Genomic DNA, 14,853 nt, shown 5'->3' with positions numbered 1-14,853 from the left:
TGTCTACACTATATGTAGATCACATGCCAACGTTTAAAGGGAGAATTATATGGGGAATTTTCTTTTATTTTTCACTCATTTATTGATTTCAGCATCCTCATCCTTCCTGATACCCAGTCCTGATTTAATTGTTTGCATCAGATAGGAATTTGACTTTGTAGTTTCAAGTCAGAACTGCTTCCCTTCTTTCTTTCTATGTGTGAGTGCTTGGCTACGTTGGTAGTGCTTATTTCAAACCTAACTTGGAGGTCTGAGTTCACCAGTAAGGACTAGTTTCTCCTACCTTTTTAAAAAGTATACTTTGCCACTGGCTGAATCAAACACAGTGTGTAATACTGTGGAAAGTTCTATATTTAAAATTTTTATAGGATAGATCTAGTGCAATGACCTCTCACCCTTTTTTACACCTTGTTGGTAGGTATAGCGCCTGGTATAGGTATAGTGCCTGGGACTACTCCGTAGTTCTTGGTGATTGGCCATCAGCTGCCCCCACCCTGAAGAAGTCACACTAGACATTGCTTACTCTCTGGAATACACAAGCGAGTGGCTCAGGGGTGAGCTGCTTGGCGGACCAGCCTGCCTGTGTATGCATTCACAGCCCAATTGGTCAGCTGGCCTACACGCCAACAATATCTGTTACTTAACTGACTGTGTGTGGACACCATTGAGTATTGCATGCATTGAGGAAGTGTGGGCTGACAGGTAGTACTTGGGCATGCAGGTATGGCTTGTGGTTGAGCCAACACACCCAAATCCTGGAACTGATTACAAGACCATGACCCACCAATGGTCAGGTGAACGACCAACACATAGATGGTGGTAGACAGGAGAACCATACACTACACATAGCACCTCATCTCCTTTCACACCAAAGCAGCAGCACACTGGCTAACACCTTCAGCAAGACAAGCTTATGGTGTCACTAAGTCAATGGGAGTCCATGTGGGCTCACTCCCGAACCACCTTCTGATGTCAGTCAGAACAGTGAAAGCCAGAGCAGTTGTCAAGGCAGATTGTATCATGCCAGCTCCTGCACAGCTGTAGGGACCAGACATTCCAAAATGCAATTAGAATGTTGACAAATAGAGAACAGCGAGGAGCTCCCTGATAGGCAGTGACAAAGAGAAAGACTTGATGCCCAGTCTACAAGATGGACACACATCAACAAACTCAAATATGCCGTTTGTAGGTGCACCATGGACATAATTTACCTCAAGAAACTATGATGTATCATGAATAGGTACAAAAATGGCTCTGAGAACTATTATTTGTCTATTGTCATTTGTGTGTTATGAACAAGACGTATGGTTTCATGAATCCATGCACAACGAACATTGTCTACCTTCTGTCGACTGTGTACCATAAACACACTCTGTCACATCACAGAATGGTATACAATGAACGTTATTTACATGCTGTCGATTGTGTGATGTTAACTTCTTGATGAACTGTAATATGTTCTGTGGGAGGAAGAGATGATGCCGCAGACACCATATCTGATTGTGCGTCAAATGAACATGAACTGTTCCATTAACAGGAGTCTGGCTGTTGCTGTAGTGAACTTAGGTGTAAACTGCGCTGAATTTCGCGCCATATGAGAACTGACGAATAATAATTGTTAATAAGGTAGTGACATTGAGGTATCTGCTATCCATACGAAACTGTTGATTTGTCAATGTTGCCAAAGGGAACTGATTACGAGGCTGATGAACGAGAGTCTAGAGTGACTCTCCTTCAGTGTCTGGGGACTGGACGGATGATAATTTGTCTTTTGAAGAGCTCTGGCAATGAAGTTTGACCCCACGACTGCCATCCAAGTCATTATGTGGTTGGGATAGTCCAGTCATGTCAGTACAATTCTTCGTACCCCTTTCCTTTGACTAACTATAAACAGTGAAGTGCCTTGATTAGACATTCGCCTTCTGCCGCTGTAGAAAGTCGAGAAGTGTGTACTTGTTTAATAATCATCATTAATGGTCAGCATTCATTGTTCTATTTTCTGTTTTTGAAATTGTTTGTTTTTCTGTTTAATTTTTGTGTCTTTTGTTAGTAAGTTCACGATGAACTTTTAAGTCACTTAGACTTTTTGTTCCTTAGTAATTCTTAATGTGTTTGCATCAAGCTGTGACCAAAATCTAATCCTGTTTTTGGTTCATGTCCTTATTTTTGTATTCAGAGGACATATTTTCCTTCAATTGCGTTTCTTTGTTGTTTGGGTTTAGGATTTAGTGTGTGTTACTGTCTCTTCCTTCGACAACCTCTCCATATGCACTTCAGTTGAAGGCATTGATTATAGCCACCTGTATTTACCAATGAATTCCTTCAGAGAAAGTACAGTGAAATACTGTGAAAGTGTAACTGAAAATGAGGTAGTGAAAGTAAATCTTTATATGAGTAACAGGTACAAAATAACTTGTACTCTAAACAAAAAAATGAAGAGTGTTATGGACGAGCTAAAGAAAGCAGAATACCATCTAATATCAACAAATAAGAAAGTAATTTAGTTTTTAACAGAAAGGTAGAATTACAAAGTAGTTAGAAAGTACATTTTTTCATCATTCATTGTGTGATTATTATTATTATTATTATTATTATTATTCATAGTCCGCAGCTCGTGGTCGTGCGGTAGTGTTCTCGCTTCCCACGCCCGGGTTCCCGGGTTCGATTCCCGGTGGGGTCAGGGATTTTCTCTGCTTCGTGATGACTGGGTGTTGTGTGCTGTCCTTAGGTTAGTTAGGTTTAAGTAGTTCTAAGTTCTAGGGGACTGATGACCATAGATGTTAAGTCCCATAGTGCTCAGAGCCATTTGAACCATTATTATTCATATGGCTCGGATGGTCATTTTACACTCCTGGAAATGGAAAAAAGAACACATTGACACCGGTGTGTCAGACCCACCATACTTGCTCCGGACACTGCGAGAGGGCTGTACAAGCAATGATCACACGCACGGCACAGCGGACACACCAGGAACCGCGGTGTTGGCCGTCGAATGGCGCTAGCTGCGCAGCATTTGTGCACCGCCGCCGTCAGTGTCAGCCAGTTTTCCGTGGCATACGGAGCTCCATCGCAGTCTTTAACACTGGTAGCATGCCGCGACAGCGTGGACGTGAACCGTATGTGCAGTTGACGGACTTTGAGAGAGGGCGTATAGTGGCCATGCGGGAGGCCGGGTGGACGTACCGCCGAATTGCTCAACACGTGGGGTGTGAGGTCTCCACAGTACATCGATGTTGTCGCCAGTGGTCGGTGGAAGGTGCACGTGCCCGTCGACCTGGGACCGGACCGCAGCGACGCACGGATGCACGCCAAGACCGTAGGATCCTACGCAGTGCCGTAGGGGACCGCACCGCCACTTCCCAGCAAATTAGGGACACTGTTGCTCCTGGGGTATCGGCGAGGACCATTCACAACCGTCTCCATGATGCTGGGCTACGGTCCCGCACGCCGTTAGGCCGTCTTCCGCTCACGCCCCAACATCGTGCAGCCCGCCTCCAGTGGTGTCGCGACAGGCGTGAATGGAGGGACGAATGGAGACGTGTCGTCTTCAGCGATGAGAGTCGCTTCTGCCTTGGTGCCAATGATGGTCGTATGCGTGTTTGGCGCCGTGCAGGTGAGCGCCACAATCAGGACTGCATACGACCGAGGCACACAGGGCCAACACCCGGCATCATGGTGTGGGGAGCGATCTCCTACACTGGCCGTACACCACTGGTGATCGTCGAGGGGACACTGAATAGTGCACGGTACATCCAAACCGTCATCGAACCCATCGTTCTACCATTCCTAGACCGGCAAGGGAACTTGCTGTTCCAACAGGACAATGCACGTTCGCATGTATCCCGTGCCACCCAACGTGCTCTAGAAGGTGTAAGTCAACTACCCTGGCCAGCAAGATCTCCGGATGTGTCCCCCATTGAGCATGTTTGGGACTGGATGAAGCGTCGTCTCACGCGGTCTGCACGTCCAGCACGAACGCTGGTCCAACTGAGGCCCCAGGTGGCATGGCAAGCCGTTCCACAGGACTACATCCAGCATCTCTACGATCGTCTCCATGGGAGAATAGCAGCCTGCATTGCTGCGAAAGGTGGATATACACTGTACTAGTGCCGACATTGTGCATGCTCTGTTGCCTGTGTCTATGTGCCTGTGGTTCTGTCAGTGTGATCATGTGATGTATCTGACCCCAGGAATGTGTCAATAAAGTTTCCCCTTCCTGGGACAATGAATTCATGGTGTTCTTATTTCAATTTCCAGGAGTGTACATTCATATTTAAAGGCTTCATATTACGCATGGTTAAATGTCCCATAAAAAATAAACAAACAAATACACAAAAAATCATAACTATATATCTAAACAGTCCAGTCACCTAAGTGTGGCCACCATCGTTTATGTCTGACGTCAATGTGCAATAACCACTCGCAGACAGCAGATGGTAGCACTAGCAATGGAGGGTATATAAAGCATGGTCAGGAGGGGGTGGGAGGTGGGAGGAGTGGAGGGACGTGGAAGACAGTGCAGTCGTTGTAGTACTCTGGAAAAGAAGCGATTATCTCACTTCCAAATGGCCATGATTATTGGCTTTCGGGCCAAGGACGGGTGCATTTCCGAAATGGCAGTTTGTAAACTCTTTGCGGTGCCACTGTGGTTAACTCATTAATGTGCAAGGTATGTTTCATCATAAATGACTCATTTGTTTATATTTTAAACTATTACCACAAGATGGAACAATTTATATTGTTTATAGCTGTTTTTGTGTACAGTCAATGGACGCTACTTCATAACAACGATTGTTTTCAGTGATACAAAAATACCATTATAGTGCAGGAAGCCATTTTCTCTTTCCTCTAAATTGCCAAAATAATGTAAAACAGGTATGGTTTTAGTGGTTACTCAGAATAACAATTGAACACTAGGTTGCTTCTGGTTGTGAAATCCTTATCTGTGCTTATGTGAAATAATAATACATCTTTGTATGATTACAATGTGAAACTATCACTTCTTTTATACCTAATTGAATTTCATTCCTTTTTCTACTTTCAGAGTACAATAATGGATGCAATGGACTGGAGAAGTCATTTTGCTAATTCTTATATAGTGTACTTCATCGATAGGTAAGATAAAAGCTATTGTACCCAGATAATCTCTGTGATGCGGCAGAGATTCTAAATATACTTAGGATCTCAGTGCTGACCATAATACCTGCAGAGAAATAGAATGAGCAGATGAACTGGATTTAATCCTTCTGCCACCATATGACGGAAATGGTTCCGATTTTAATGGTGCTTCTAGTGATTATGAAAGACGCATTAGTTTTAGTGACATTAGTAAAGGAGTTCTTTTGCCCCACTAGAAGTACAAGCCATATCAGGAGAGAAACAGAAACGATGTAATTTTGCAGTCAGTGATAGAAAGCAACAATGTAGATAACAATACACAAGAACTACCAAAGAAATATAAAACAATACCAAGAAATTGGGTATCAAAAGAACTGAATGCTATGAGTGTTGGCAGTCAAGTACATTTCACAGATAATATATCAGAGCCTAGTCTTGTGGCTGAATTGAAGCAGTCTCATAATGTTTGTAGTTAATTATGATCCTCTGTTGAAAAAGCTCAACACCATACTTCTGCAACTTATTCGGCCACTAGGACGTTCTTTCCCTTTACATGAAGCCATGGAGCCCTGCTATAGGCCTAACAGGATCGAACAATTCATAACGGGAAAAACTGTTCGTTATGCGTACGAGTTATGGCTCCTTATGATATCTAAGGGCTATGTTGTGAAGTTCAGTCTATACACTGGTGCTGCTGATAAAGAAGAAAGTAAAACATTGGGAATTTCTGTTACAGAAAAATTCTGTTTAGGTTTTCTTCCTACTCGTTCTGTTGTCTTTGTTGACAGCTATTTCAATTCTCTGCACCTCTTGGAATCACTAACCAAGCATGAATTACACTACACTGGCAGTATTCAAGGAGATAGGGTTGAGAAAGCACCATTCAAAGACTTGAAAAAGGAAACTCGTTTTTCTTATCATGTTTTCCAATATGAGCACTATAGCCTGCTAAGGTGGCTTGGCAACAGCCAAGTGACATTAGGAACGAACCAGCAGATGGACGTTTGCCTCACCAATGGGACCTGCAAGAGATGGAGAAAGAATGAAAGCATGTTACTGTGGCTCAATAACCTTAGTACATCTCTACGGTAAGCCCGCATCTCGTGGTCGTGCGGTAGCGTTCTCGCTTCCCACGCCCGGGTTCCCAGGTTTGATTCCCGGCGGGGTCAGGGATTTTCTCTGCCTCGTGATGGCTGGGTGTTGTGTGCTGTCCTTAGGTTAGTTAGGTTTAAGTAGTTCTAAGTTCTAGGGGACTGATGACCATAGATGTTAAGTCCCATAGTGCTCAGAGCCATTTGAACCAGCCATTCTCTACGGTAAAAGGATGGGAGGAGTAAATCTATTCGACAAACTGATAAGTCTGTATAGAACCAGGGTCACTTCAAGAAAAGCTAGTGCCCTCGTGTTAAATTCTGCCTGGGCCTAATCAAAGTGTGAATGCTGTATAGAAAGGTGAAGAACAGAGGTTCACTGGAGTTCCAATGAAGTATTGTACGATCTCTGCTGAGGTCGCAGGAAATAGATAAACCTCAAGAGCCCAAGCCAAAATCCAGGAAAGGTGTACAAAATTATATCCTCAGAGATAATGTTGGAGATATGGTGGACAAACTTCTCACTCAGAGAAGATGTAAAAGTTGTGGAAACTGCGCAAAATTTCATTACATAAAGTGTAATGTTGGTCTTCACCAAAATTATTTTTTTTGGGAATATCACAGTTAAAAATTGCGCAAACTACAGAAAATATCACTAATATAATATGGTGCTGGGTTTCCTCCAGATTGTTTTTTTTTTGCTTTCAATACCCTAAGTGATTGAATTATAAATGGTGAAAAATAGTAATGTATCAATTTTTATGAATAAAATAAGATTTAAAATTTGTTGCTTGACACATGAAAAATTACGTTAGCTATTGAACTAGTACATGTTAATACCCAGCGTATGTTTTATCATATGAGAAATAAATCTGTGTAAAAATTTAAAAAATATTTTAGTCACTGATACATGCTGCCACCCTTAAAAGAACAGCTTTGACTTCATCATAATCATGAGCAAAAACTTAGTCTTCGGCATTAATGGGTTGAAATATACCATGCATGGCAAAACGGGACTATCCAAAACTGGCTCTGAGGCAGCTCTGATGCACCATGGGCCATAGATGACAGTGGTGAACGACGACTGGAGAGATGTGTATGGGTGAATAGATGAGGCAACTGTTGAGCAGATGACCACTCAGGTAGAATAAGGGGCTACCAACAACTGTTCAGTGAATATTGCTGCAGTATGTGCCTCTGCAGCAGGCATCTGTTTCACGCACCCATGCTGACTGCTGTTAGATGGTGATTAAGCCCTGAATTTGCACGCCAATACCGCAACTGGAGTCCACTGTGTGGCCACAGGTAGGCTTTTGAGATGGATCACTTTTTATGCTCCACTGGACTAAAAGCAAACACCATGAAACAATGTCAGGACGTTCCAGGCTGGAGTAGGAAGCATTTTGATCTGTGGAACGTTTAAATTGCATTCCTAAGGTGATCTCGTCATTCTGGAAGGAACAGTAGATCAAAAAAGGTATGCATCTGTCCTTGGGCGCCATGTGCACCTCTACATGCAGTCTGTTTTTCCTCGTCACAGCGGTATCTACTAGCTGGAAATGCAACATGTCACAACCTTGCAGTGTATGCATGTTGTTTGAAGAGATCTGGATGAGTTTACTGTACTCCTCTAGTACTCCTCTAGCCACCAGACTCTCCAGATATAAACCCAATATAAAATCTGTGGGACCGCCTCGATAGGGCTGTTCATGCAAAGAATCCTCAGCTGAGAAGTCCATTGCAGCTGGCCACAGCACTGGGATCAGTACAGCTCCACATCCCTGTAGGTACCCTCAAGAACATGATCGACTCTCTACCCGCACGTGTCGCAGTGGTCAGTGCTGCAAAAGGTGGTTTTTCAGGCTACTGACAGATGGTAACATTAAGCTGACTGGACAGTGTATGTCTCTTAATCAGTCCACTCATAGTTTGGACAGCAACCCCAGAGTCACACCCCGGGGCACCCTAGAACCCACATTCATAGAAACAGGTGTCACACGTTCCAAGCCCCATACAGAATCAATTCAGAACTCTCCATAGTTTGCAGGGAAGACTAAATCCAGGGTGCTTTACTGGATTTACGTCTGATGGCAGGTATATTCTGTAGCTGGTTGCACAGAAGTGAGTTCCAATGAGTAGTACACTTTTGGAACACTGCTGCTTTTCGTCTAGTTGAGGATGGTACAATATTATATAGTGCAGGTATCCCTGCAAGCGGTGTTGATTCAGTAGTGGCACTAATTTTTCCCATTGTTTGATTTAGTTTAACATCAACTTTACATATCTACCCATTGGTTTTCATGCTGAAGCACGGTACTCTGTCGTAGATTAACATACTGACTACGTGGCTGTCTGAAGAGTACCTGCATTCGGTCTGCATCCTGACCCAGCTAGTTTTATAATAATATCAATCCTAGTGTTCACTTTTTTGCTGTATTTTCTATATGTACTTAAAAGTAAGGTCCCAGTCCAGAATGACTCCCAAGTCTGGTTTACATTACACGGGAACATCTCAAAGACGACATTTAATTTGTGATTCGCCTACAGGTATAAAAATGGTAAGCATTTACCTTTGTTTAAAGTAACAATAATAATAATAATAATAATAATATTAATAATGATAGACAAAAATCCGGAAAAAATTTAAAAAATAAAGTAAACAAAATTAAATAAGATAAGAATCTACAGTCATGCCTAAGAGTAATGCTTATACAGTCCTTCACAATTTCTCAAGTTAATTCTAAGCATAAACTCTATTGTCCTACAGTTCTATACTGGCCTTGCAACTCAAATCACAGCACCCTCGGTACTTCTCTTTTGCGATTTATATTTCTTTATAAATGAAGCCCAATCAATTTATGTTTCTTGGTTGAACTCGAACCGCCATGTGCCATGTGAGTTGACATTTGTTTAATTTTACAATAGGCAGTGTGAAAAAATAATGAAATGTGCATAACTTATTTTACGCCGACTGAGTCTGTCTGTGGTAACAATAAATGAAATAACAAGCCTAATTATAAAAAGATTGCGAGAAATTAAAGGAAAATCGAAACTTACGAAAATGTAACTAAGACAACTTGAGAAATACTTGGTGCTTAACCTGTTTACCTTCTTTTGTGCTCTGAGCCATTGTAATTCTTTGTCGGATACATGTGAAGCCCTGCTCTATGGCAGAACACTAATAATGGTGGTGACTGCTTCCAGATCGAAACAGCATAGCTACATCTCCTGCTGCAGCAAGTGATACTAACGGGTCTGCTACATCAGTCTCAATAGAATTTTTTTAAGAAATAAGATATGTAAACAAATGAGAAAATGTTCCTACTTTTTGCTGAAAATATTTCTGAACTGATTTTGAGTTTATTATGAAATGCTACTCAAAAAAATAACTGAAAAATCACCTAACAGTTACAACTAAAACAATACATACCGTTGCAAACACCAAATAATTAGGCACTGATTAGACATATTTCTTCTGGCGAGATGAGTTTCCTCAAAACGTTGTCTTTCTTCTTAAGGTCATTTAAGGAGATCTCCTCTAACTGACATTCTCACGAAACTAAACGTTTAATACCGTAATTTCTTAATTTACTGTACAGTGTGTGATAATTCGTTTATGATAAAATGAGCAAAGAAGGGATGTAACCAGAATTTCTCTTCTTCTTCTGCAATCTCTTTTTATATCGGTGTCGCACCAAGAGCTTCTTGCTATTCCATATCCACTTCGAAACTGAATGCAGACTTAAGAAATTCCTCTGGTGTCTCTGCTGGCAGGCGCACTGGCAGACCAGGGAGCTGCGAGAAGAGCTACCAGCAGAGGTACTGTGGCGTCATGTGGTGGCAGGGCCCTTAATATGTTACAAGACTGAGACCGTGTCCCTTCCCGACCATTCAGAAAGCTGCATTCTTAGAATGGCCGTCGATAACACGAAACTGAGTTCTTTCACATATCTGATCTCATTAAAAGTCACAAAATTTAGAAAAGGCCGAAGGAATCGGCGTAGGCTGAATTCACAGTGTCACGAGGCTCGGTCGCCAGACTTTGCTGGGTTGCATAGCCCGACAGCTTGGTCACAGTGCGTCCTACTTGCTTCGTCAGTTGTTGGCAGGATCATGGAGATTCCATTGTACATAGGAATCTGTTCTGTCAAGGACGTTAGAATCCCTTTTCTCAGTTATTGGAATAACCATACAAGTCATATAAATGCAGGGTTATTCTAAATGATGGACCCATTTTCTAAACTTCGCATTTAATAAAGTCAAAATACAAAATGAACAAGCTTTAAACCAATGAAAAAAGGAAATTTCAAAGTTTCTTTTCATAATGTCCGATATCAATTGAATAATTTATAATTAATAAGTTTTTAATAAGTATTTAATTGTAATAACCATACAAGTCATATTCTAAATGATGGACCCATTTTCTAAACTTCGTATTTATTAAAGTAAAAATACAAAATGAACAAGCTTTAAACCAATGAAAAAAGGAAATTTCAAAGTCTCTTTTCATAATGTTCGATATCAATTAAATAATTTGTAATTAATTAGTTTTTAATAAATATTTAATAATTAGAAATGTGATAAATGTTATAAATGTTCAATGTGGCCACCATTGGCTGCATGACAAACATCGACGCATTAGCCAACTCGTCGCACACACGCGAAAGCGTGTTTGGGGGGGGGGGGGGGGGGTTGTTGGGGCTTATGGGCGCTCAACATCGAGGTCATCAGCGCCGCGAAAGCGTAGCTGCTGTTACTGGGTACACGGCAGCAATGATCCGGTTCTGCAGATCGTTCAGAGTGGTTGGTAGAGGCGGAACGTAAACAACTTGCTTCACAGAACCCCATAATAAATAGTTGCAGGGTGTGAGATCAGGAGATCTCGGTGACCAGAAGTGCAGAGCCAGGGCCTCGAGTCCCATGTGACTGATCCAGCGCTGAGGAGGATAGTCATTCGAAAAGCCTCGTACATCACGGATTCAATGGGGCGGAGCTCCATCCTGTTGCAAAATGAAGTCCTGGGTATCCTCCATAGCTTGAGGGAACAGCCACTGTTCCAACATGTCCAGGTACGTGATTCCCGTTACAGTTCTTTCCGCAAAGAAAAATGGTCTATAAACCTTTGTACGGGATACGGCACAGAACACGTTAATATTCAGTGAGTCTCTTTATTGTTGCAATGGTGAATGTGGATTTTCCAAACCCCATTTGCGAACATTGCGTCTGTTGACTTTTCCATTAAGGTGGGACGTCACTTCATCGCTAAAAATGCTTCATTCTCCATCTTTGCTAGCAAATAACCACAAAATGCGAGACGCTTCTCTTTGTCATTGGGGTTGAGAGCCTTCACAATTTGTAATCGGTAGTGCTTGTACAGCAAACGCCATCTCATAACTTTCCATACAGTTAGTTGGGGTATTCCAAGTTATCAACTGGATTTGTTGGTAGACTTGCTGGGACTGCACATAAAGTTTTCTTGAATCCGTTTGACAACATATTCTGACAACATACAATCGGCCTGTGCTTTTTTCTTTGCACACACTCCCAGTCTGTTTAAATTGCTTGAATCAACGGCTAATGCTTTTGCGAGTTGGTGGCTGAATACCGAATTTGGCACGAAATGCCCGCTGCACTGCAATTTGCGACTCACTTTCCGCGAACTCAAAAACACAGAAACCTTGTGCTCCACAGTCGCTGCCTCACTCACAACTGACAGTGAAACGGAATGACGGCCGAATTGCCACGTGAACTCTACGGGCCGCTTCCGAAATCATCACCGTCCGCCCGCCACCGGCCGCCAAAAACTTTAAAACGTCCCTTTTCATTGGTATAAATCTTGTTCGTTTTGGATTTGTACTTGAATACAAACGAATTTTTGAAAATGGATCCATCATTTAAAATAACCCTGTATATTAGACGAAGAGAGAAACGTTCTACGAGGGGCATTCTATAAGTAATGCAACATATTTTTTTCTCGGCCAATTGCGATTGAAAAAATGCGGTTTTTGTGTGATATCGCGGAATATTCCCGACCCGACAGTGCAGCCTGCTTCCTGGGCTCGGGTAGGCGCGCCGGCCCCAGATCGAATCCGCCCAGCGGATTAACGACGAGGGCCAATGTGCCGGCCAGCCTGGATGTAGTTTTTAGGCGGTTTTCCACATCCCGCTAGGTGAATACCGGGCTGATCCCCATGTTCCGCCTAAGTTACACGGCTCGCAGACATCTGAACACTTTCGCACTATTCCATGGATTAAACTCGACGTAGACAGTTGGGGTACACTACTTCCGTCCCAGGGGGTTCGGGGTGGCGGCAGGGAGGGCATCGAGCCACCCCTTAAACATTAACATGCCAAATCCTATTAACGATAGCTGACCCTGCGCAACTGCGGGACAAGGCTCAAGCGATAGAAATAGAATCGCGGGATATTCCCGCTTACGCCTCTGTAATTTCATGAAGCTCTGACAGGTGGCGGCGCTGTATCTAGCCTTCAAAGTGGCGTCTGTAATGGAGGTGCGTTCCAAGCAGAGAGCTGTCGCTGAGGCTATTTTGGTGAAAAACCAGAGCATCGCAGGTATGCATAGGCGTTTGCAGAATGTCTACAGAGACCTGACAATGAACAAAACACTGAGTCGTTGAGCGAGGCGTCTGTCACCATCGCAACAATGTCGGCGCAATCTATCTGATCTCCCGTGTGCCGACCGGCCGTACACAGCTGTGCCTCCTGCAATGTTGGAAAATGCGGAGACTCACATTCGAGGTGGTCGTCGGATCTGGACGTCTCTGTTGGTAGAGCTGACACGCTCGTCCACCAATTGGGGTACTCAAAGGTGTGTAACCGCTGGGTTCCTCGCTGCCTAACACAAAAAAACCAACAAAGAACAGTCTGTGCGGATTTGATTGTGCGTTACGAGGATGATCGTGCCAATTTTTTTCGGAACAGCGTCACAGCCGATGAAACGTAGGTTAATGACTTCGAACCGGAACCAAAAAGGCTTTCCACGAAGTGACGTCACACCAAATGTACTTTGACAAAAAATTTCAAAGCCGCACCCTCAGCCAGTAATGTCATGGCGACCGTCTTCTGGTACTCTGAAGGGGTTATTTGTTCGATATCCTCCCTCACGATGCAACAGTCAACTTCAGGAAACTGAAGAAACGACTTCAGCGCGACTGTCACCACAAAAATGCTATTGAACTTCTCCTTCTCCATGACAATGAAAGGTAGCACACAAGTCTGCGCATCCGAGAGGAGCTTACAAAACTTCACTGGCCTGTTCTCCCTCATGCACCCTACAGCCCAGATATGTCATTTTCCACCTATCTGCTTGACCTTACGAAGGATACAGCTCGCAGGAAGCAGTACGTGGATGACGGTGAGTTGTTGATGCAGCAAGACGTCGATCTGTAGACTGGTACCAAGCAGACATGAGGCCCTCACAGTAAGGTGACGTAAGATGGTCTCGTTGAACGGATATTATGTAGAAAAATAAGATTTTCTCACAAAAAGAGTAGGGATTAACTTGGTGTATTGGACGCCTGAATAAAACCAATCTGCTTTCAGAAAAAAAAAGGTGTTACATTATACACTGTACGCCCCCCGTACTGCATACACGAGATGACTCGTGGTGGTATTGAGAAGCAAGATTACAAACACTCCGTTCAGCTTCAAATAAATTCGGCAAAACAGATATACGTCAACCAATCTTCAACGACTGTTATTCACAGGTACATGTGAAAGAAAAACATAAATTTTAGAGTAAGATTCTCAGAATACCTAAACCCTTGAAAAGTGGGAACTCATACACGACATTTGCAAACCACTCATTTCACAGACTCACCAAACTACTGTCATGAACAGTAATAATAATTATAGGGCAGTTAATGCCCAACTACCACAACCCAAAAACAGATCGATTACGGAAACTATCAGAATCAAAATAGATATCTCAAAATCCACGTTATGTTTGTTCGAGCTTGAGCTGGTGGAATGTCCCGATGTCGATACCACTGTGACCATAGCCTTAGTTGTTGACGTCCCACCATCAGATAAATAAGCTCTATCCCCCTTTACATCTACGTCCTATGAAAATTGAATGCTGAAGAGCAACTATTCTTCAGAGGAAGTGGATCCGTACATCCACATATTGAACCGGGAAACTTAGATAATGGCCACTGTATCTTCAAAACTCCACCTTTCTCAACCATTTCCCACATTTCTAGAAGCTTTGGGCATTTTTTTACTGATTTACGACTACATGCCCAAATGGTAGACAATATAAACTTCAGTTGTTAACTTCTAGTATTCACAATTGGAGGTTACATAGGATTTTATAACAACTATGCGCACTGTAAAGAGAATTTACGTATACTTTTGTCTTTTGCAGGAAATCCATTGCTGGAGGTTTCAGTCTGGACGGACTCGTTTTTAAATGGAGCATAGCGCCGTACAACAAATCTAGATACAAAAGAGAAACATTGTACACTTTTGAAGACTTATTGGGTAAGCACAACAGAACAAATATACCATATTAGTAACCTCCTGTGCAGGATAGCGGGATGGATGAGCGTCGGAAGAGTGAAATATGGGAGGATTGGTTTATATTTTCGGTATTTGAGATACAAAAAGGTTCGCACTGACAGTC

At 42.7% G+C, this 14,853-nt stretch overlaps 1 protein-coding gene across 1 annotated transcript in view; it reads left to right on the top strand.

Annotated features, from left to right (window-relative positions):
* The window catches only part of LOC126474572 (sodium channel protein Nach-like), a 105,393-nt gene that overhangs the window by 78,046 nt on the left and 12,494 nt on the right, over window positions 1-14,853 (top strand). The window contains exon 8 of the mRNA XM_050102049.1: window positions 14,596-14,711. Coding sequence (XP_049958006.1) covers window positions 14,596-14,711 — 116 coding nt within the window. The remainder of the gene's footprint in view (window positions 1-14,595; window positions 14,712-14,853) is intronic.

The sequence above is a fragment of the Schistocerca serialis genome, chromosome 4 (genome assembly GCF_023864345.2).
Source record: "Schistocerca serialis cubense isolate TAMUIC-IGC-003099 chromosome 4, iqSchSeri2.2, whole genome shotgun sequence".
Taxonomy (NCBI): Eukaryota; Metazoa; Arthropoda; class Insecta; order Orthoptera; family Acrididae; genus Schistocerca; species Schistocerca serialis.
Note: the sequence above shows the minus strand (reverse complement) of the source record. Positions and strands in the feature narration are given on the sequence as shown.